The sequence below is a fragment of the Myxocyprinus asiaticus genome, chromosome 3 (genome assembly GCF_019703515.2).
Source record: "Myxocyprinus asiaticus isolate MX2 ecotype Aquarium Trade chromosome 3, UBuf_Myxa_2, whole genome shotgun sequence".
In the NCBI taxonomy this organism is placed as follows: Eukaryota; Metazoa; Chordata; class Actinopteri; order Cypriniformes; family Catostomidae; genus Myxocyprinus; species Myxocyprinus asiaticus.
Genome location: NC_059346.1, coordinates 20,920,010 through 20,944,996, shown reverse-complemented (window position 1 = coordinate 20,944,996; position 24,987 = coordinate 20,920,010). Strand labels below are relative to the sequence as shown.

General features: G+C 37.4%; 1 protein-coding gene across 2 annotated transcripts; it reads right to left on the bottom strand.

Moving 5' to 3' along the window:
• Positions 1-2,372: 2,372 nt before the first annotated feature.
• LOC127424154 (transmembrane protein 150A-like) lies at positions 2,373-24,660 on the bottom strand. 2 transcript variants are annotated; one of them, XM_051669106.1, is made up of 8 exons: positions 24,551-24,660; positions 22,954-23,200; positions 22,566-22,613; positions 22,403-22,489; positions 22,241-22,308; positions 19,843-19,970; positions 15,469-15,646; positions 2,373-6,209 (listed from the first exon to the last, which is right to left on the bottom strand). In XM_051669106.1, the coding sequence occupies exons 2-8, from the start codon at positions 23,016-23,018 to the stop codon at positions 5,920-5,922; spliced, it is 864 nt and encodes a 287-aa protein (XP_051525066.1). In that variant the 5' UTR covers positions 23,019-23,200; positions 24,551-24,660; the 3' UTR covers positions 2,373-5,919. The 2 variants fall into 2 exon arrangements, with proteins under 2 accessions (XP_051525066.1, XP_051525073.1); XM_051669113.1 differs by lacking the exon at positions 2,373-6,209 and adding an exon at positions 12,279-14,306.
• Between the last annotated feature and the right edge of the window lie 327 nt (positions 24,661-24,987).

Genomic DNA, 24,987 nt, shown 5'->3' with positions numbered 1-24,987 from the left:
TACGTGCAGCGGGACAGCAAGCTTATCAATTCATATGAAACAACCTCTATCACGTATTTTGCAAGAAGTTTGTGTATTTCTGCTTGTAACACTGGCGTGTCTTCGGACAGAACCGTGGAAGACAGAACACCATTGAAACGGGGCGGCCGATGTGCAAATTGGATCATATAACCATGTTTGATCGTTTTTTAGCACCCAGTCGGAATGCCAGTAAGAGGGCAGAGACAGAGGGCAATTTGGTATGTTCATAACATGATATAATGTGCCACTCACCATTGGGAAGCGGTTGCGCATAATGTGAGGCTTTGAAGTGGGAAAGCCCTTTATTGAAACGTGTGAGCATCTCGTGCATGTGCAACGATGTCTCCTCATGTGATCCCTCGGGTGTCACAGAAGAGCCGGGTGGGAGGGCGTGAGTCTGAACTGTCCTTCAGAATGAGGATGATTTGCGAGTGAAGCGTCTTGAGACTCATGCCCTCACAGTGAGGGCAGTCTGTTTCCATAAGAGCTGACTCTGCGTGGGCGCGGCCCAGACAGAGAATGCAGCTCTCATTCTGATCTGACGGTGGGATGTGCCTCTCGCACAAGGAACACTTACGGAACGACATCTTTAAAAAGACGCGAACAAGTAAGCGACTCTTTTAGATATATACTGTATATAAAAAATAAATTATAATATATATATATATATATGTATATATACACACACACACACACACACACACACACACTATACAATATACAATTGCTTTATAAGGATACACAACACCTGCCGAAGTTCTGCGGGGAATCAGAATGCTGAAGCGGCCCGTTCACCAGCAAAGCATCAAGTGGCGTGGCAGAGTGATGCTCGCCGGAGCACTTCAGGGAAGTGGAGAGTCTTCTTGTTGCCATGAAGATTCCGCCAGCAGTAGTCTATGGCGAAGCAGTATAGGGCTTCTAGACGAGAGATGAATCGCTGTCTTGAAGGAAGAAAATTCTGAGGAATGGTGTTTGTACACCTGCTTTTATAGCGGACAGCTTCGTTCCTAAAATGGCGGGGCTCAAACGCCATAGCCAATATTAGAATATTGGCGTTATTGTAGAGAGGTTTCAAATATGTTGTGTGGAAGGACACTCCTCATATGCATTAGCACACAATGTCAAGTGTACTGAGTCGTAAGGGAACAACATCAACAAGGTACAACATCATATAATGTGTATTTGTAGTGTTTTCAATTGGTGAATATAATTTACAAATCTTTACTTGTTTTATTAGCATTTTTCATACTGTCCCAACTTTTTTGGAATTGGGGTTGTATTAAGTAATTGAAAAACCCTATTAATATAATACTGTATAACTTGGCCATAGTAAATTGCCTCATGGAAAATGTGTGTGGATTTTAGGTGGCTCCATATAACGCTCACTTGTTGTTTTGGTTCAATAGCCTGAGACCACCAAACTTGGAACAGATGTTGCTGTAATGACCATTGTATTTACTTATGTTGAGTAGAAAATTGGTCTTTGTTTCATGAATTACCTATAAAAAGTAGTCTTAATTTTGTCTTTTCCATATTTTCTGTAATACTTAAAGGGATAGTTCAATTAAAATTCTCTGATCTTTTACTCACCCTCATGCCATCCCAGATGTGTATGACTTACTTTCTTCTGCTGAACACAAACAAAGACTTTTAGAAGAATATCTCCACTCTGCAGGTCCATACAATGCAAGTGAAAGGTGACCAGAACTCCAAAAGCTAAGAAAAAGAAGACAAAGTCAGCATAAAAGCAATCCATAAGACTCTAGTTTAATCAATGTCTTCTACAGCGATCCAGTTGGTTTTGGGTGAGAACAGACCAAAATGTAACTCCTTTTTCACTTTACATTTTGTCATTGCAGTCTCTAGGCACAATCATGATTTCAAGCTCAATAACACTTCTCTGTGCTTGACGCATGCGCAGAGCACTAGATGGCACTATAGGACGTGTAATTGAGCTTGAAATCATGATTGACAAGGAGACTGCTGTCAAGATTTACAGTGAAAAATAAGTTATAATTTGGTATCTCACCCAAAACCAACTGGATTGCTTCAGAAGACATTGATTAAACCATTGGAGTCTGATGGATTACTTTTATGATGGCTTGATCTCCTTTTTTGAGCTTTTGGAGTTCTGGTTACCATTCACTTGCGTTGTATAGACCTACAGAGCTGAGATTTTCTTCTAAAAAAATCTTTGTTTTTGTTCTGCAGAGGAAAGTCATTTATATCTTGAATGGCATGAGTGTGAGAAAATGATGAGAGAACTTTAATTTTTGGGTGAACTAACATTCTGTTTTGTGTGTGTGTATGTTTTGTAAGTTAATTTATCTTAGAATGATCACAGACAGAGAAACATATACACTTGTTTATTTCTCATCAGATTTTCTGGTAGTTATTCAATATAAATCTCCTGTCAAAGAAAATCATTGAAATGATAAGGAAGTTTTACTTATTTACATAAGTAATTTATAAAATAAAAATATTATCTGCATTTTTATTTCAGTTTTGGAGTGTGAACCTCATGTCTTAGTCCCAATCCCAACAGATATGTATTTATAAAAATATTTCAATTGCATTATTTAAAGTCATCAGAAAAATAACTTTTATCCAGAGAACAACATACAAGGTCAAAGTCATAAAACATCAAGAAAGATACATCATCAACCAAAGCCAACTATTTCACTTAGCTTGATGATTTTCATGCGAGGAGATTCAAATAGTCCTCAGAGTGTGGCTTTTCCTAATATGGGGAGGTCTTTAATCCTATATTTAAGGACATATTATATGTAGGCTCTTACAACATTGTCTTACAAGCAAAAAAAAGTTGTGACAAGCAACATTGAAAAATTTGGCAACAAAATAAAATAAAAAATATTAGACAATTTTCCGTGTCAGTACAGCCTCAGACCAGGCCTTAAAATTGTATAAATCAGTTCAAATAGTAATATAAAACTGAGAAATATGTCTACAATCTTTTCACAACATTTTGCTCTAAAGTGACATGATTGCCCTATTAGTCTGATCATTTAATGTAATATGCACAAAAAGCAATGGTAAGTATTGCATGTTATTTATACCAACAGTTGTATGCAATCCATTACATCAGCCTTGCTGCTCACTCATTCTGCTGGGATGTGGAAAAAAAGGCAATCAATGAGAAATGACAAAAATAATGACTTTAGGTTCATATGCTCAAAAAACATGCTTTGTATTATCTAAGATCCTATAACCTGCTAATCATATATGCAGTTTGGCTTGAGTTGACTTATGAGTATGTTGTAATGATCAACCAGCAATTGTAGAGATACAGTAGCAATAAAAAAATGCCATTCAAAATTATATTTCATAGATGGTTTTGTCTATGCAGCAGTTGCACAGTGCAGCTTTAAACCAGCCCTGTGAATCCTCTCTTGCATGAGAGCAGCTAAACAATGTGTCAAATAGCTCTCTAATAATAGTCAACAGAGATAAACATGTATGATGCCTAAAGACCACATCTAAATTTACTGTGTAATCATTGGCATGAAACTGAGGCAACACAAATATATCCCATTGGAGGGCAACAAAACAAACAGAGACATTAACTGGCACATTTCTGTGTGAAATTCAAAACATTAAAGCACAATGAGTTTGGGGTCACCTTAAAAGCAATAGGGACCCTTTGATTGACAGTTTGGAATAATCTATAGGACACTACAGTAACATTAAGGCCACCATAACCACTCAACCCTAAAAAGGTTCAACCATAGTTTCCCAGGTTCCAGCCTGGAGACCAGCTGGCTTTCATTCATTTATGCATTTCAAAATTGTATAATATTACTATGCTGCACAGGTAACATTTTCTAAATATCATAGCTTTCTTGGTGGCTGTGTCCTGCAACACAGAAAAACAATACCATAAGAGTTGTTGAATCAAAGGCGTACAGTACATATTTAACAAAATGAGACAAACCCTTTGGCAACAGAAAATCTGTAAAAATAAAAATTATGATATTGACTTGTGGTTATGAAAAATATCACTCTTTTCAAACCAGTTAATGAGGCGACGCTTGAACTTTACAACGTATGAGTAGTTATGGCATGAAAAGATATGCAGGCTAATAAATCACAATGTAAAATGCTTAATGGATGTGGCATTTTGTAAATGGTTTCATGACCCATAAGACAATAACAAGAATAAAAAATAAAAAAAATGTAAAAAAAAAATTTTTATATATTTTTTTTTTTACCTGTAGCTACTTTCAAGGTACAGTAAGAATGTACTTATTCTAGACTACTTTTTTAATATACCAGGAGGCCAGAGGTTAGAGCTGGTCACCTTACATTACATCACTTCCCTGTGCTCTAAGCGAAAAACAAGATCCACCTTGTCAGTGAATTAAAATGAGAATAAAACAGCACGAAAGTACAGAGCACCTTAGAGGACAGAACTGGAATTTTTTTCTGAAATAGTTTTGCGTTCCCCTGCAACAAGTTTTTACATTCCCCTACAATAAATTTACCATGGTTTTACTACAGTAACCATATTTTAACCATGATATTTGTAGTGAAACCAAAGTTATAATTGAGGAAAACAAAAGCTATGGTACTAAAAATCCTAATTTTGTGGTTATTATGGATTTACTATACAAATACCATAGTTTAACTATGGTTTTACTATAGTAATATTGTAGAATGTAGTAACCATAGTTTTTGGTGGAACTAACCATGGATTAACCATGGTGATTGTGGTTACTATGGTTTTACTACAACTATTGCAAGGGCACACAAAACGTATTGTGAGGGAATGCAAACTATGTTCGAAAATTCCCGCCCTTTCCTCTAAGGGGCTCCATACTAAAGCAAGCCAGCATGAAAAGACATTCTTCCAACTAAATCATTAAAAGGTCACAATTACAAAAAATTATTTTAACATTGTAGAATAAGAATAAGTGCTGATTCAACAGCTTAAATGAGATTTGGATTTCAATCTTCTGATTCTAAAATAATAGGTGCTCCCAAGCTACAGTTTACATCTTTGACATTCATGGTTGTAAAAAACTATTACTTTGATCCTGATAAGTCTGCAATTCGATAAATCATTAAAGTAAAAAGAACTTAAAACTAAGAGTTCATTCATTTTGTTACGTGCAAATCATCTATTTGCATCAGTAAGGCTGGACAAATAGATGCAAGCTCAAAAAGAGACAACCCTGAAACGTGCAAACGTGACGGTAAAAACATATTCCATCGCCCAGTGCAACAGTTCAAGCAACAGCAAAGTAGCCTCACAAACCATTTGATTTGTGCTACAACAACAACAGCCTTAAAGCATAGAGCTAAAATACGCATCTTTATCTTTAATAAAATGCCCAGTCTGTGATTCTCATCCAAAAACTGCCCATGGAGCAGAACTTGAGCAATAAAAAACAGGATGCTCAAAAAAGACAAACTTAAAATCTCAAACTGTAATACACAAGAGTCATTGTTCTATTTGAAAAGGGATAGTTCACTCAAATTTGAAAATTCTGTCAACATTTACTCACCCTCATGTTGTTCAAACCATATGGCTTTTTCCATGGAACACAAAAGGAGATGTTAGGCAAAATAAAAGCCTTAGTCATCATTAACTTTCATTGAAACAGAAAGGTGACCGAGGCTGTCATTCTGCCTAACATCTCTCTTTGTGTTCCACTGAAGAACGAAGTCATATTGATATGGGACAACATGAGGGTAAGTAAATGATGAATTTTTGCATGAACTATCCCTTTTACCTTCCTTGACTTTACTGGACGGTTCCTCTAAACCTTTATCAGTTTAATCTCTGCCTTAGTGTGGTCTTTAATGTAGGAAGCACCACTGTGAAGCCTCCCACCCTGTATGTGAATGTGCGTGCTGATGTGTGTGTTAATAAGAGGATTAAAGCATTGCAATGTTCTCAGGAGTGCAGTTCAGATGGGTGGAGGTACTGCTTCCTCCTGGAGATTTCAGACCCTTTGTGGCAACTCCTTGGACATCATCTCCAATAATAACACCAGACCCATGTAATAGGTTCAGCTGGAGGCCAGCCAACATGGTGTCAGTTGTGACGGTGCCAAATTCGTAGGTGAAAGTTCCGTAGAATACAAGGATGTCTACAGTGAAGACCCATTCACAGATGGCTGCTGCGTGTTGTAGCACATAGCTCTCATGGATGAAGAATATTCCACCTGAGAGATTCAGTCAAGGAATACAGATTTTTTCAAATTGCATTTTCTGTCTTGGTAGAGATAATTCACCCAAAAATGAAAATTCCGTCATCATTTAATCACCCTCATGTTATTCCAAACTCGCATGACTTTCTTCCTCCCGTGGAACATAAAAGAAGATGTTAGGTAGTATGTTAGCCCCGGTCATTGCATTCATTTCAATGCATCTTTTTTTTTTTTTTTCTACAATGAAAGTGAATAGTGACTGAGGCTAACATTCTGACTAAATTCTCCTTCGTATTTCAAGGAAGAAATAAAGTCATACGTGTTTGGAACAACATTTGCTAACAACTGAATCTTGGCTGAAAAATCAATTAGTGGGATGCTTGGCTGGTCTTATTGTTTACATTTACATTTATGCATTTGGCAGACACTTTTATCCAAAGCAACTTACAGTGCACTTATTACAGGGACAATCCCCCTGGAGCAACCTGGAGTTAAGTGCCTTGCTCAAGGACACAATGGTGATGGCTGTGGGAATTGAACTAGCAACCTTCTGATTACCAGTTATGTGCTTTAGCCCACTACACCACCACCACTCCTTGGTTCAGAAAACAAGGTAAAATGTCTTATCATTAGACCTACACATACACTTGAAGTCAGAAGTTTACATGCACCTTCACCAAATACATTTAATCTCAGTTTTGCACAATTCCTGACATTTAATCATAGAAAACATTCCCTGTCTTAGGTCAGTTAGGATCACTACTTTAAGAATGTTAGATGTCAGAATAATAGTAGAGAGAATGATTTATTTCAGATTTTATTTCTTTCATCACATTCCCAGTGGGTCAGAAGTTTACATACACTTTGTTAGTATTTGGTAGCATTGCCTTTAAATTGTTTAACTTGGGTCAAATGCTTTGGGTAGCATTCCACAAGCTTCTCACAATAAGTTGCTGGAATTTTGGCCCATTCCTCCAGACAGAACTGGTGTAACCGAGTCAGGTTTGTAGGCCTCCTTGCTCGCACACACTTTTTTAGTTCTGCCCACAACTTTTCTATCAAATTGAGGTCAGGGCTTTGTGATGGCCACTCCAATATCTTGACTTTGTTGTGCTTAAGCCATTTTGCCACAACTTGGAAGTATGCTTGGGGCAGTGGCGAATTCTCAGGGTCAGCAAAGCCTTCTCTGCTGGCCTAACAAGCCAAATAAATACATATTTTTCATCCTTTCATTCTCAATCACCTTTTTGCCTATGTTTTTTTAATCACTTTCCACTCTTAATTCATCTACAAACAAATAAGAGAAAAACGAAGTTTATCCAGTCAGAATTTATTCCTTGATGCTTACAAGTGAAGCGTGACAACTGTTTCACAAATCACATGCCCAAAGCAAAGCATGAGTCTGAGCTCCACCCCCTCAGGCCTTCAGAATTTCCACAGAATCCCTCAAAAGTGCAAATGAATTGTCAGATTCATCAGCCAATCAGATTGATTTATTTGTTCTTGGTGGGTGTGATCTTTAGGATATGTCCCGGTCAAGGCCTTCTAGCTGGCCTTGAGTGATGCAATCATGCTTTAAGTAATGTAATCTGAAAGCAAAGAGTGCAAGATCTTGCTGAGGAGTCGGCTGTCATCACTGCTGGTATTGCAGTTGAGAAAGAGATCCTTATGGATTTAAAAACATGAGATGTTCTGCATGACTCTGTGATTGCTTAATTTATTAAACAGGAAAGGAGGACTGTTTTTCACTTCAAGTAAATTGGTAAGTGCTTTTTGCATTATTATAGCAACATCAGGAGTTTTCTAAGTGTAAATTAGGCTGCTGCTGGAGCATTCAGTGTCAGATCAAGTTTTGAAAAGTAGTGCTGCGTTCCATTCAACTTGGAAAGTCAGATTTTACAACTTCATACTAGGAAAAGTGCAACTGAATGCATCTTGAAGTCAGATTACAACTTGTATGCTCGTGCAGAAATTCTCAACTCCAATTTCACCGAGATGCAGGGGCATAATGTCACACAAACATGTCGACACTCAGGGAGATATACAATGTAAGTGATAAACATTCACTTTAAGTAATATCAATAAATGAGTTCGTTTCCACATTACATGATATTAAAGCTTGTTTAACAAACGCCTGCAGAAACAGGTGTATAAAACATTATAATCCCTTTTGATAATCGTACATCTGAAGCACAAATGCTAGCGCTGCAGCATTGTTTATCAGTTAGGTTGCTAGGAGACATCTCTAATGAGAGTCAAACCCCTGCTAAGCTAACGGGAGCATTGCAGTTCTGAATATCGGGGAATGGAATGCATTTATGGTTGGAGATATCAAGTAGGAATATCCCGCATCCAACTTGAATGGAATGCGGCATGACCGTGTACCCTGACGAAAAGAAATTTATTGCAAGCAACATTTAAATCGCAAATATTATTAGATAGATTTTTCCAGGTATTATAGACCTCCTTGGTAGATTCATATGAAAAATTATGATTTTTGAATGTCTGTTTTTGTTTCACAAAACAGTCATGCTGCAGTTAAAATTAGGCTTGCTTGAGCATTGTGTAGTTTCAAGTTCTGGCTTTCGTGCGTGGACGTGTTATTAAATGTCAGTTGGTATTATTAGTTGACTGCCACATAATGTATGATAGGCACAGCGTCTTATTCATTGTGAAACTGTGTTTTCTTAATGGCATGAATCGCACTGAAGGCCTAGACTTAAAATGCACGGCCCGTGGCTGGCTTGGGGTCATTGTCTATTTTGAAGACCCATTTGCAACCAAGTTTTAACTTCATGGCTGATGTCTTGAGATGTTGCTTCAATATACCTACTTAATTTTCCTTCCTCATGATGCCATCTATTTTGTGAAGTGCACCAGTCCCTCCTGCAGCAAAGCACCCCCACAACATGATGCTGCCACCCCATGCTTCACGGTTGGGATGTGTTCTTCAGCTTGCAAGCCTCACCCTTTTTCCTCCAAACATAACAATGTTCATTATGGCCAAACAGTTCAATTTTTGTTTTGTTATACCAGAGGACATTTCTCCAAAAAGTAAGATTGTGTGTACTTGCAAACTGTAGTCTGGCTTTTTTATGGCAGTTTTGGAGCAGTGGCTTCTTCCTTGCTGAGCAGCCTTTCAGGTTATGTCGATATAGGACTCATTTTACTGTGGATATAGATACTTGTCTACCTGTTTCCTCCAATATATTCACAAGGTCCTTTGCTGTTTTTCTGGGATTGATTTGCACTTTTCGCACCAAAATACGTTCATCTCTAGGAGACAGAATGTGTCACCTTCCTGAGCGGTATGATGTCTGCGTGGACCCATGCTATTTATACTTGCATACTATTGTTTGTACAGATGAACGTGGTACCTTCAGGCGTTTGGGAATTGCTCCCAAGGATGAACCAGACTTCTGGAGGTCCACAATTAGTTTTTTCTGAGGTCTTGGCTAATTTCTTTTGATTTTCCAATGATGTCAAGCAAAGAGGCACTGAGTTTGAAGGTAGGCCTTAAAATACATTCACAGGTACACCTCCAATTCAGTACACCTCCTATAAGAAGCTAATTGGATAATGTGTTGTGTAAATCTGATGTTTATTGTAAATTGGTATATGTCTCATCACTGTCATGACTGCTATGTTGCTCGGAACTGCACCCAAGAATTTCACCCAATATTGCACTTGTGTATATGGTTGTGTGACAATAAAAATTATTTGATTTGATTAATTGTCTAAAGACTTGACATAAATTTCTGGAATTTTCCAAGCTGCTTAAAGGCACAGTTAACTTATTGTATGTAAACTTCTGACCCACTGAAATTGTGATTTTCAATTAAAAGTGAAACAATCTGTCTGTAAACAATTGTTGGAAAAATTAGTCATGTCATGCACAAAGTAGATGTCCTAAACGACTTGCCAAAACTATAGTTTTCTAATATTAAATCTGTGGAGTGGTTAAAAAATTAGTTTTAATGACTTCAACCTTAAGTGTATGTAAACCTCTGACTTCAACTGTAACAAAAATAGCACAATAGGTCTATGTAAGATCTATGTTTGCATGTAGCACATCCCACTCACAGTGAGAGCTGATGACACAGCTGGTCACTATGGAATTAACATTAGTGCAGAAACTCATTGATTATTTATAGAGAGACTGGTTAATTAGCTCTTCTCATAGTTACATCACACAGCAACCATTTAGCCACCCCCTTTTCTTCCAGTTGGGACAAAACAATTTATAAATCCTTGAAGAACAAAGCAGAGATAAAACAGGAAGGCTGGGAGACTCCAGCTGGGCTCATTTGTCTCCATGCCAACATTTACACTAACGCAATTAGATTATACTACTTCTACAATATGAGAGTCAGAGGCTTATTGATCATGACAAGAACCTCATGAGCAGGATGAGATAAAGGTACAAGCAGAGTACTGGGCAAAATTTTTCTAAGCCCTCACTGTGTCCATTTTTTATGGATTTTAGTAGCCTAAATAATTCAAATTAAATTATTCAAAAACTGATGATTAAAGTGTGGTTAATCTATGGGGCACATGCAATTAAAGGGATCGTTCACGCAAAATTAAAATTCAGTCATTATTTCCTCGCCCTTGCTTTGTTCCAAACCCGTGTGACACTTTTTCTTCCATGAAACACAAAAGGAGATGTTAAGCACAATGTTAAAGGAATAGATCACTAGATCACACACAATAGATCAGATTTACTCACCCTTATGCCATTCTTTTCTTCAGTAGAACACAAATAAAGATTTTTAGAATTTTTTTCAGCTCTTTTGGTCCATACAATGCAAGTGAATGGGTGCCAAATTTCTGACACACCTAAAATCACATAAGTCATAATCCATTACTCTAGTGGTTAAATCAATGTTTTCAGAAGCGATTTAATAGGTGTGGGTGAGAAACAGATCAATATTTTAGTCAATCTTTACTTTAAATTCTCCTTCCTGCTCAGTCAATCTCCACTGTAACTTTCACTTTCTTCTTGTGTTTTTGGTGATTCACATTCTTCATGCATTCACCCCCTACTGGGCAGGGAGGAAAATTTCTAGCAAAAATAGACTTAAATATTGATCGGTTTCTCACCCACACCTATCATCTGAAGACATTGATTAAAACACTGGAGTCATATGGATTACTTTTATGCTGACCTATGTGATTTTTGGAGCGTCTAAATTTTGGCACCCATTCACTTGCCTTGTATGGACCTAAAGAGCTGAAATATTGTTCTAAAAATCTTAATTTGTGTTCTGCAGAAGACAGAAAGTCATACACATCCGGGATAGCATAAGGGTGAGTAAATGATGAGAGAATTTCCATTTTTGGGTGAACTATTCCTTTGAAGGCTGACCACCTCAGTCACTATTCACTGTCATTGTGTGGGAAAGATCAGTGTCAACATTCTTCAAAAATTTTCCATATTTGTTTTACAAAAGAAAGTAAGTCATAAGTGTGTTTAGAAAGACATGAGGGTGAGTAAATGATGACAGAATTTTTTAGGTGATATAACTACGGTTTTCAATTGATTTTTACAGTTGAAGTCAGAAGTTTACATACACTTAGATTGAAGTCATTAAAACTCATTTTTTAACCACTCCACAGATTTCATATTAGCAAACTATAGTTTTGGCAAGTCGTTTAGGACACTTTGTGCATGACAAGTAATTTTTCCAACAATTGTTTACAGACAGATTGTTTCACTTTTAATTGACTACAATCACAATTCTTTACATACACCAAGTTAACTGTGCCTTTAAACAGCTTGAGAAATTCCAGACAATTATGTCAAGCCTTTAGGCAATTAACTTCTGAAAGGCTAATTCGAGTCAATTGGCGGTGTACCAGTGGATGTATTTTAAGGCCTATCTTCAAACTCCGTGCCTCTTTGCTTGACATCATGGGAAAATCAAAAGAAATTAGCCAAGACCTTAGAAAAAAAACTGTGGACCTCCACAAGTCTGGTTCATCCTTGGGAGCAATTTCCAAATGCCTTAAGGTACCACGTTCATCTGTACAAACAATAGTATGCAAGAATAAACACCATGGGACCATGCAGCCATCATATAGTGCATCCGGAAAGTATTCACAGCGCTTCACTTTTTCCACATTTTGTTATGTTACAGCCTTATTCCCAAATTGATTAAATTCATTATTTTCCTCAAAATTCTACAAACAATACCCCATAATGACAACGTGAAAGAAGTTTGTTTGAAATCTTTGCAAATTTATTAAAAATAAAAAAACGTTTTCTCCAGTTAGCTCACAAGCTAACCGTTTGACCTATTATCTTAGCATACCACTAGATGGTTAGCCTGCTAGCTACTCAATGGTACAGCCTCTTTTCCCCATCATTTTCATCAAGGTTCTTCTCACTGTTCCCATCTAGAACTTTTAAGTTGCTGGATATATAATAATTTTATAAACATTTTATTTTTTTAATCTTTGTGGTTAAGGTTAGTATAGGGGTAGGGTTAAAGATGCTATATGTAATATTTTTACTGTACTAAATCATAAAATGACCATAATATGTCATTAGAGAATTAGGAAACATGCTTCTCCGATAACAATGCTACAGGCAGTATATTCTACTTTGAAGTTTCCATTCCGGGCCGGAATTTCTGTTTATGTTTTGGCCTGTGTGATCCCGCCCACTCACCAATAGTATTTATAATAACACCGCCGGGTTGCCAGATTTGAACAAGTTTGCAGGCAAACAACACTGCGTGCTGCAGGCCATGGAAGCCAGCAAATGAACTGGATCAGAGATGACAGATTCCACCTGACCTAAAAAGCCAAGCCATCCGTCTAAAAGCCACCTTGACCAGAGGCATAGTAAAACAATGATAAATATTGGAGATGCCTTTGGAAGATGGAGACAGTTTAAAGCCCAGAAATCCTTTAAAATGGATGCTGAGTTGGCTGATTTTCTCCTTAACAGGTAAGCATTGAGCGTCACCTAAAATTAGCCATCTAATTTATCTCGGCTACTAGTAGGGACGGACATTTTGAGTAAATTCAACATTTGAGTACTCTCATTCATACTCTGTGTTTCATGTGAGGCTGGTTTCAAGGCAGCGAGACACAGCCGGTGAAGTGATCCCGACTAATGTGGCGGAGCGGATGGGCCACGGCTGTTTACTACCTCGGCAACAACCAGCGTGACAGAAACCACAAGCTTGACTCAAAACTGACTCAATTTAAGAATGCGATTATACATTTAATGAATACTGATGTCCAAATTGAGTAACGTCTCATGCCCATCCCTAGCTACTTGCTACAGTTTTTATCTGTCTAATCTAATGTAAACCTTACATCCTTTTTAGAAGAGTTTATTGTACTTTGTGACTGAATCAATGAATGTGGTGAAATGTCGCTAGCGTTAGATTGCTAGGTAGATATTTTAGTTCAACGATGTACAATTTTCTGAGTGCATAGACTGATTATGGCAAATTCTTTTTAGTTACGAGATTCCAAGCACCTCCACCCCTAGCAAGAGTTGTCCTCATTCTGGCAACCCGCATGAGCTTAGAGTCTGGGGCGGGCCAGACAACGCCATTGAATTTGGACTGCAGTACCCAGTTCAAACGCTTGTTGTCAATCTTACATATAGCACCTTTAAGGTTAGGGTTAGGGTTAGGGGTAGGGATAGGTGTAGTGTTGCTGTGGGACTCCAAATATACACAACAAACACAGTAGGCACGTTTGAGATGCCAAACGCCTCGCCTTGAATGTAGACGAGAGTAGGCGGCTGAAGTCAAGGGTGGAGTGAAATAACTGCTGTCAAGTCGGACAGTTCTCGCTTCTCGTAGTGGATCAGCCGCTACTAGATCAAAGGAAGATGTCGCATGATTTGCGTTCATGTACTTTGTTGTTAATAAATTGGATGCAATTTTAATTCGATTGCTTTTAAGTGAAAATAAATATGATGAACAAGACCCTCAATGTACCTGTTATTTAATTTCCCCTATAAGACGTGTCTTTCCATCCATTTTTAGTTCAATAAAGTATTTAAGATATTTCAGAAATATGATACCAATCACATATCTCATACAGAGATCACACTGTCAGAGTGTTGGGAATATTCACACATAAAAACTTGATATCAGAGTTAAAGAAATCAAACATTTTAAAAAAGAACAAAGCATAACGCTGGCTTGAGCATTGTGCTGTGTCATCAGCAAGTCGTTTCCCATCATGCTTGCAGTTTGTGCAGCTCTGTAAAAGCAGCTGTGCCGCCTGCTTCAAAATACTGAGGCCACCTCGCTCTTGCAGGAGATTTTTTGACATACATCATCATGACATCACAGCAACTCAGATTTCTAACCGGCATGCACCTGCCAGTGATCACCGGTAATCGGTTCTGCGCAGAACTTGCTAATCTCAAATGAGCCTAATGTATGAATGTGACATCCATCTGTTGCAAGACTTGCCTTGTAGTGGGCGTGCCTTGTTGTAGTGTTGCAAGATGCAGACAGACCCTTTTCCCATTTACAGCCTCTGAGGGCAGTATTTTCCAGTTTTCAGATGCAGCCAGTATGGTTTGTTATGAAGGTAAAAATTAAGCAGAACTTGTAGATTTGAATTTGAGAACTTGTACAATAAATTATTGTACAATATTTGTACTTGTTAGCTAAAATTTATACTCACACCCCCGATATGAAAACTTGTAAAATAAAAGTCTAAAATTGAATGTTGCAAACTGCACTCCCAGAAAACAGGTTTTTGATTATTGTCTGTGAGTGCAGATTGCAACATTCAACTTTCTAGCACCAAACACACTTTTATTTTACACATTTTCACACTGGGGCTGTGAGTGTAAATTTCAACTTACAAGTACAAATATTTATTGTAAACGTTTTCAAATTAAAATCTATAAGCTCAAGTTTTGCTACATTTTTACCTTCAGTTTGCTGCCTGTACAGCTGGAGTTGCGCTTACTGCTCCCTGCTAACTGTGACTCATAAAAACTTGTAGATGGTACAATACTTAATTGCCTCTTCCAGTAATAGGAAAACTCCTTATTACAGTACTGTGGCATGATTAATAGCATTAAATTTTTAATGTGTTATTTTTTTTATAAAATTAATTGCACTGAATCATGAACACGTTAAATCGACAGCCCTAGAACTCACCCTTTAAATTGTAATACTTTATATTTTACACAAATTTAAACAAGTCAAGTAAGCAATATATGTCAAGTGAAATTCTATAAAAACACTTGGTCATCATTTTTCCAATCATACTTAAAGAAGGATACTGAGAACGAGTGTGACGAGAGCACCAGTAGCCAGTGCCACTCGCACATAAGCCATCCAGTAGTCCAAAGCAGTGACAGCCAGCCGATATGTCAGCACACACTGCAAACACACGAATAGAATGCCTGCTGGAAAGGCAGCACCTGCACCTACATAGTGAAGTGTTTTAGCATGGTCCACCTGGGCAAAAAGAAGTACAGTGTTTCAAGTCAAACCCAACCAATGAAAACAATTAAAGCTTTGAAAATAAAAGACCAGGGGCCATAACTTAATTTCTTCTGTGTTGAGCTGGATGGGTCACTCAAACAAATAGAGAAATGTTTTGATAGTGCCACAGAACAACAATGTTACACTGTTAGGTTTAATTAGGGATGTGCAAAACTACCTATTTTCATAAATGACTTGTCGGTCGGTTGTTTGAATGACTAGTCGGTGTTAAGGATAATAATGTATAATTAGGCTCTGTTATGTTCACGTGACCCTGATCAGATGCCTTTTATAGGGATGCAGCGATGCAAAGTGCAGCACTTAAACATGGTGACTAACGGATATTCAACAAACAGGCTAAATAACTATAACATCTTATTGCACAAAACTATCAAAGTTAAAAAAGAACAATAAGAAAGGTTCCAATACGGAGCGGCACAAAACCGCTTATGCGCATCCTGAATGCAAAATGATGCGCTTCAATGTAATCGGAGTGCTTCAGATACTCGCTGCGCACTCAAAAGCGCAGCGCTGCAAGATAATATTGCGAGTACATATCTAGTTCACAACATCAAGCAGTTTAAACCTTTTTTACTGCAACTGTTTATTTAAGCAGTGTCAGACAGAATCAGGAAACACCTCACAAATCCGGGAATATAACTCACAGCAGAGGATATCATGCCCGACAGTGATCGTCTTTTCTGTAACAAGAGCGCATAAAAAAAACTGCGATGTGCTAGTGCGTTTATGTTGTCAGTTTGATCATCAGTGTGTTGAGATTGATGCTCAATTTCCCCAGTAACCGGCTCTGGCTTGAGCTGTATGGTGGTAGGGGTGGGTGTGTGTGTGTCTGTGTGTCGACTGCAAACTCGCATTCAGATCTGCCTCCATTCCGTATGCAACGCCTACTTTTTACAATCCAACGAACAACCGATGGATAAAATAAAGTCCCCACCCTAAATTTTTTTTCTTGTTTGATAAGCCTTTATTTCGGAAATATGTCATGGAAGCAATACGGAAGTCGGCTGCAACTTCTGTTTCATGTCGATTTTAAAAGGCTGCATTTCTTCAGTCAGTGCTGTGTGAGCAAAAGGTGCCCTCTAGTGGACTGGATGGCATTCTCCATTATACCACTAGAATACAAAATTTAAAAGGAGGTTTTGTTCCTTTGGTTAAAACTCTTATTTTTCAATTATGAGGCTGATATTTCTGTGGAATTGCAAAACATATACAAAGCATGAATTTGTAATGTTCTATTATATACAGTACATACATGTAAAATGTGAGTTAAGTTCTGTTTTGAACAGCAAAAACAAGAGTGCAAAAATGTTTTAAGTACAAAATGACCTTTTTTCATATCAATCAGCATGTTATATTCTGTATCTTTTCATCTTCTATTTATATTTCATTGTGCCTCCCTTTAAAATGTTTGACCTATCAAGTGTTCGACAGGTCCAATCCATATTTCAATGAAAATTACTTATCATTAGAACAGTAAAAAAGCTTTTGTACCTCTTTGTACAGTTTTTAAGCATAATTTCTAGGTAAAACAGTGATCTGATGACAAAATAGGGTAGGTGGCAAAATATCAGTAATGGCCTATAGTTTTTGTTAAAACTGGTATCAGCAAAAGATTTTCATATGGGTGCATCCCTAGTTATTAGTCGAACACCCTGACACATTTCTAGTCAAAATCAACATACAAATGGCTTACTTATAGTTGTCTCTGCATATTAAGCTTGGATATGAGAGAAAATGTATAATTTTAGCAAAAATTACACACATCAGTTTAAAGTCTGCTAACTGAAATAGCCATTGATTCTAAACAGATAATACAGAATCCTGAAATTAACATGTTTCTGTAATACGGCCACAGGGCAAAAAAACATGACAGACACAAATGTGTAACATCTGACTAGGATAGAGTTCACTGAACAAAATTATGACCACTCACAAGTTTGTCTTTCTCCAAAAAGAAACTTGCCTATTGCACACTAAGCATGCCGATGAAAGCACTATTAAGGATGAGGGAGTGAAATGCCCTCTAAAATCCATACAGAAGAATAAGTTGGCTGTCTTCATGGATCAACAGTAATCACTTTGAGAACATCAGCCTCTCTGAAACACACTGATGCTCATGATCAACACATCCATCTGATGCCATGAATTTACAGCCCATGTATAGACTTATGGTAAAGAGTCAGCCAAGTATATCCTCTCATACAACAATCCACACTAACACAAGGCAAAAAGCATGCTTCCATACTTTGACAAGTATTTTCAGTGATGTGAATGGCAAGGCCGTAACCATGTCTTGAACTTTGGGGGGGGACCCAACAATTTTGGGGGTGGTGGGGGGGGGGGTCACGGGTGTTGAGGTCACAAATATAATGGTCCTCTTTGGTCCTATATTTTGGTAAATATATAGGCGCTGAATGCAATAATTTTCTAAATAAAGGCTTGAAATGTGAAAGTCCCATGTATTTAAAAGATACATGTATTTTTAAAGTTCAGAAAGCACAAGACAAACACTGTGTCTGCATTGCTAGCAATTTGCCTGTTTTTCTTTCTTTTTTGTACGGTCTCACAAAAAGACGAATAAAATTTGAATTTCTTCTCATCATTGATGTATCTGTAAAATGACATGACTGTGTCAGCTGGCTAGCAAAAAGAAATATATAATTATATACTGCCCTCAAGTTGTCCCTTCCTTCCAGCAGAATCTTAACACAATATTTTCAAGAATCCTAACGCTGCTCTTTTAAAAAAACATTCATATTGACCACTGCTGTCAAGGTCCAAATATATATATATATATTTTTTTTTATATATAAATATCATAAAAGTAGTCCATACAACACAAAGCTGTTGTGTGGCCCCAGAAAGCTTGGAATATAGTGCACCTATCATATGGACTACAGTTATGATGTCTTTATACTGAACCTTTAATAGTGCTTTATAGTATTTGTCCTTTTTGAAGCTTGACAGCTCCTGCTCACTATAAACTGATTCTATGGAATAGAGCTGCTAAAAATATCTATTTTTATGTTCCAAGAAAAACCCCAGCATATGGGTTTTGAACAACATAAGTGAGTAAAAGTACATTTTCCATTTTTAGGTGAACGCCTCCTTTAACTGGTGGCTAATTTTTTGAGCACAAACCTGGCAAGACATACTCAAAATAAAATTATTTTTAAAGAAGACTCTTAGCAGATGCTGTACAAAATTTAGAATTAAAGACAAAGAAATTATTTAGAAAATCTTAAATTGATTTAATATTATTAATTAAGAATATTTGCATTAAGAATATATGACGCTGTCCCTGCCAAAACCTAAAAGGACAATAGAAGTCACATGTCTTACCATGTTCTAGTTCTGATCTGGGTGATAATGCTCTACGTTTACTTTGTTGTTTTATGTTTCATTTTATAAAAGAGTATTTTCTAAAAAGCTACTTCAAAAGCCTGCCAGATAACCACATTAATTCAATTCCTTTACAATCTACACACATTCAATCTTTGTCTTGAGCCTGATACGGTTAAAACTGCTCCGTTAATGTTTTCACATTCACAATTATGAATGACATGCAAATCACTTACTGTACATGATATATTTTAAATTCAAAACGGCGTATTCGACAAATGGTGAATAGTTTGCACACTTGGAAATTACTATCGGTCAGTACGACATTTCAATCATAGAACAGTGGTCAAATATTGCATGTTTAGTTAGATACTTACATCTCACATGACACAAACACTCTTGACCTGAATTGCATGCTGACGCGTGGCGCTGGGTTTATGAGATACCCCTCCATAAACATCAAACTAGAAATGTGTTCCTTTTAACTCATACTGGATATCATAAGTAATTTTAAAGTAAAAAGAGTATAATTTATTTTTAATATGATATCATCATTAGTATTCTTGATTACTTCTAAATACTAAAAAAAAAAAAGTAAAAAACAAAAAAATATTAAGGGTGAATAAACACCAAGTAGCAAACATATTCTTCTAGGAGTGTAATTTACAAAAAATTACAAACATTATTATGTGTTCTTTAAAATGAACTGAAAAAAATCATGAGATTATCTAATCTATAAGTCTATTTTATAATAATGATTGCAGGGGATGGAGCCAGCTAAGTGTGGGATAGTTTTTAAAACCAACCTGGAAGTTGCCCACAATGACCAGTCCTACAGCATTGGTGCATCCAGACACGAGTCCACTGGTGTTCAGCCAGCAGTGGCTCCTGTGCTCGATGATCTGAGCGTACCGAAGCAGACACACCAAAACCACTACAAAAAGAAACCACATTGCTTCACACATGGCTTGTACAATTCCTTTATTTCTCTTCCATAGTGTAGTGCTCATAGTGTAATTGTCCCTATTTAGCCCTGGCATTATTTTCAGCAAGGGCCTTTCAAAGAAATGTTCTTAAGGAAAAAATGTAATTCGGTCCTTATTTACTCATCCTCATGCCGTTCTAAACCTTTATGCAGTAGTTTTCTTCTGTGGAAGACAAAATGAGAATTTTCTGAAGAATCATAAGACAGCTCTTGCAATTCAACCACAGTTCATGGTGACCACACCTGTGAAGCTGCAAACAGACAAAAAAATAAAATAACACCAAAAAAAAAAAGTCTGTATGACTCACACGCTATACTCCAAGTGTTCTACAGACATATGATAGGTTGGCACGAGGAAAAGAACATTTTTTAAATAATATTTTGAATCTGAAAGCTTTGGCAAAGGAGAATATTATCAGTGAATAATGACTTAAATTTGGATCCATTCCTGTATGAGGACTACTTTCATGGTGTTTTATTTTTCTTTTCTGTTTTGGAGCTCAGCAGCTGTGGTCACTACTGTCCTTTTATGACAAAGAGCTGCATAAGGATTCTTCCAAAAAATGCTACTTTTGTGTTCAATGAAAAAAGAAAAATGACATAAGAATGGGTCAATTTTCATTTTTTGGTAAACTATTTCTTAAGTTATATATTCTTTATACATTCTGTATTATGCAATTCAGAAAATGTGGTTTTCTTTTTATAACATGACTTGTAAATAGACCCTATTCACAGCAGCGCCATCTTTAATTTATTACAGGAATGAAAACAAGGCTATGAGGGATAGGCGTACAGTCTTTTTAGTTGGTTGTACTGTTGTTTACAGTGTTTTGGGTCATTCTGCTGATGAAACATTGTAAAAAAAAACATACTTTTTCATTCACTTCTAAATTAAATGTGGTGCTAAGGCATATTATGCTATGGTGTGTGTCCTGTTAACACCCAATCTTCCCCAAAACAAGATAAAGCTAACCCCTAATCTTGAAGTTGCACCATAACAGCTCACTGAATACAAAATAAATGATGAATCAGTGATGATGCAATAAGTCCCTCCATGCAGGTATCTGTCCTTCAACACCTCTGCCATTGTAACTGAATCAGTACTACATGCAAGGGTGCTGAATGCTTCTATTCATGCTTTTGTTCTCGGTTATATGAGATGCAGTGTTTCCCATTTATTACCTAGACTGTGGCAGACTGCCCGTATGTGTATGTGCTGAAAATGCTTGCGCTAATGCGCACCTGAACGGTCAAATACATTTCAAAATTCCACCAAAATGCCCGTCTTGGTGAGGTATTCATGTAAACACAGAGAGTGATGTCTAAAGTGAATGTAAACAGCGGACAAAGGCGGATTTGTATTAAAATGTCGGACTTGTAAGTGTAAATGTAAGCTAATAGACCTGCTGCTGTCTAGTGTGTATTATAATAATCAAACAACCAGAACAAGAACATGAGAAAACACTCACTGCTCTTGACTGGGTTACTTTAGAAGCTTTAAAAAGTATCAATGTATTATAATCATACAGTGAAGACTTGTAGACCAGTTATGTAACATAAAATAATTACCATATGACATTAGCCTCCTTCCCCTACCCAGCGCAGTTTACATTTCTGTCGCAGAGAATTGAGTCGGTTGCATAGGTACACTATTAAGTTGGGCATCGGTCGTAATTTTAGAAAAATATACAACATAAACTTTGACATGTTACTTGAGCATGTAACATAAATGTCCTTTTTTCTCTCCGGACAAGTAACTTTTTTTCTCTGACAAGTGTATGACCAATTTTCTTGTCCAGAGGACAAGCACATGACAATGCTTATTGTCAAGCACTGGCTCAAATGTATGTTCTGGTCGATTTTGTATTTTGACCATCTGTGAACTGCATTAAACTCTGTCTCGGTTACCATGCTTTGTGGGTGTGACTTATTTGCCATGTCATCACCATTTCTGATTAAATTACTACTATAGCACAAAATTGTTTACAAGAGCACCAAGATCTAGCCTCTTAATTTTGCTCTCAAAGTGCACCAGATTGATGCATTTAACTTTAAAATGTACAAAATTTTCTTATGGGGGAGCATGCCCCAGAACCACCCCCCCCCTCCCCCCCCGAGGGTCCGAGGTCCACCCACCACAATCTCACAAAATCCTGTGTGAAACACTGAGATGTCACTGCCGGTGTGAAATATGTGGAAATATGAGATGACGGTCTTACCCATGAAAGCTCCCACATTCCCGATAAGACTGAACAGACAGCTCTCTGGAGGGTATGATCCACATTTACTGAATCAAAGTGAAGATAAAGAAGACATTTTCAGATCATACTGGAAATAAACACAAGCTTAGAAAGAGCTCGAAATAAAGCTGATGTGACTACCTGATGAGGGGGATGTCTTGAAGTGTGCAGCATGTTTTCGGGAAGCCTGGCTTGGCCGTTTCCTCTGTGCACGTCACATTGTACGACCTTAAATTTAATCACAAGCTGTGATCCAATTCTACATACTCTAGATACACTGAGCAAAACAAGCTGCTCAACTTACCAGTTTTCTACAGGACAAACATGGTGGTTCATTACAGCCATAGCATACCTGAGGACACAGAAAAATGAATTTCATTCACTCAGAGTATATGAGGAAGAAACACTGAGTAACTAAGACTCATCTGCGGAAGCCCACCTCCTCGGGCTGGCACATATTTAAATAAAACGCTTATAAATATACACATACATAACATGTTCCTAATGTAATGTATATGAATCTGAATTAATTGGAATGCAAAGCTTTGATCTCATCTTTTAAACTATGCTAATGTGAAAAAAACTATTCAATGAGACAAACACTAATTTGATGGGTTTTATTATGTCTAAGAATACACTAAAGGATCTGCTGAATTCCTTTCCTGGGTGACAGTATATTAAAACACACTCACACTATCCATATTCCAGTGATAGAGAAGGCAGCCAGACTGACAGGCAGTATGATCCAGGCAGTCATTGGTCTGACAGTGAGGCCAGTCTGTCCCGAGCATGAGGAGGAGGAACACAAAGGGCTGAGGGGGTGAGACACAGGGGTGGGGGAGACGAGGGGGCACTGACATGCAAGGACACACAGGGAGGGGACATGAGAGGAGGAGAGGGAAGCCACGCTGCTCCTTCTTCTGGCCACCAAATCCAGGCCTAATCAGAGTAGTTATAGAGAACAGAGATAACATATAAACTTATCGGTAAAAGTAAAAAAAGGCAACCCGTTTTACTTCCATAATATATCATACGTGAGTGAGACAGGGGATTCAATTAGTAAAAAATGAAAGGCGTGAATTGATTTTAATCTGTTGTGAATCAGTTGAATAATACAAATAAAACAAATGTTTTCAACATTACAAAATGTGACATTGGTCACATTTTTTCCTTTTGAATAACATGCACATATGAATTGTTCACAATGAGACCAGGAACACACATAGATAAATAAATAAAGTAACCAAACTCTTTGTTTTGTTGACTGGAGCTGCCAAGCATGCATAAATGAGCTATCATTACAGTGATTTTAAGAAATTCCTGGTATCAAACTGTGCTTGTTGCTCATTTCACTTGCAACTGCCCTTTCCACCTATTGATTAAGGACTACCAACAGCACTTCTACTCCAAATCCATATCCTGTAGTCAGCAAGAATGTGGAGGGATTTTTTTTAAAATTAAAAATAAGCTTTACTGGAATTATTCACATGACTGTCACGTGATGGCTGTGTTTCAAAACTAAAGAGTTATGCAACTGAGTTGTGGTATACCACAAATGAGGTGTATTATTATGTGCCTTAAATGCCCAAAAATGAATAGGGAGACTGGAGGAAGATTTGTAGTTGTTAAAACCGTGGTGGTTATGTTTACACATCAATCTAATCAGATATTTTTGCAAATCGCGTATAAAGCTTATTAATGGTATGCATGCACTATCTAAAGCTTACTTAATGGTATGCAATTTCACTGATGTTGACATTAACAACTCAAGCAGGTTGACGTGTTGTTGGCTTCATGCCACGCATACTCATTTGCATTGTGAATTGGAAACCAATGTGTACAGGTGGCTTTTATTGATCTCACTGTATCTTTTGTACTAGCAAAACAATTCATTAAGTTCATATTTCGTCTGCCTTGTTTCTAAATGCACTGGCTGACTATCTCAATTCTCGCTTATCCACAAATTCCATGTTTAGCTCGCTAACTAGCACTGTAGCTACATCTAGGCAGTGTCTCAAAACCTAGTGCGCTACCTATCCAGACGACATTTTGAACAAGGTTTGAACAAACCTGTGATGCTCGAAATGCTGTTTAGTTAGGAAACTCACAAGGTTCTGAGACAGCTACAGAGTCACCCAAACCCCTCAAATGACTGATACCGTCGGAAAAGGTAAATTCGTTAATGTTTATATGTCAGTACAAGGGACAAAAAACTGCGCTCTGCCGATAACATTCGAGCAAACTTCATGTTTAACAAAGATATATTATTAGACACAAATGAGCACATACCTTCAGTCCTGCTACTCCCTGGTTCCAACCTCACTCAACCTTGGTGCTGCTTTAAGATTAGGCACCGTTACTAAACCTGCGCCTTGCTTCTCCCTGTAATTGTAGTTTTTTTGCCCATTTAAAACGCATACGTTTCAATGTATCGCAATAACCGCAAGACTACATTACCCACAATGTCGTCGAGCGAGCGGGTCGAGAACGTTGAGACTGGTAGTGCAGCCCCTTCTAAAGGGAAAAAACGTAACTGCAAGAGGTTGATTACTACTGAGACCCTACAGATAGACAAAAGCAGTTGTTCTGTAGTTGCTACATCATTTTCACTCAATAAATAGGTTTGTTTCGTTAAAATATTTTTTCCAACGTATTTACCAAGCTTTACTGGACTACTTTTAAAGTTCCCAGATACAAAAGTCAGGCATATGTGGTTTTATTTGAAA

Coding starts and splice junctions, on each gene's coding strand:
- LOC127424154 (XM_051669106.1), bottom strand. CDS start 23,018: ATGACTGCCTGGATCATACTGCCTGTCAGTCTGGCTGCCTTCTCTATC. Junction 22,490..22,565: donor GTTTGTCCTGTAGAAAACTG/GTAAGTTGAGCA, acceptor ATTAAATTTAAG/GTCGTACAATGTGACGTGCA. Junction 6,210..15,468: donor TCTCGTCACACTCGTTCTCA/GTATCCTTCTTT, acceptor TGAATCTCTCAG/GTGGAATATTCTTCATCCAT.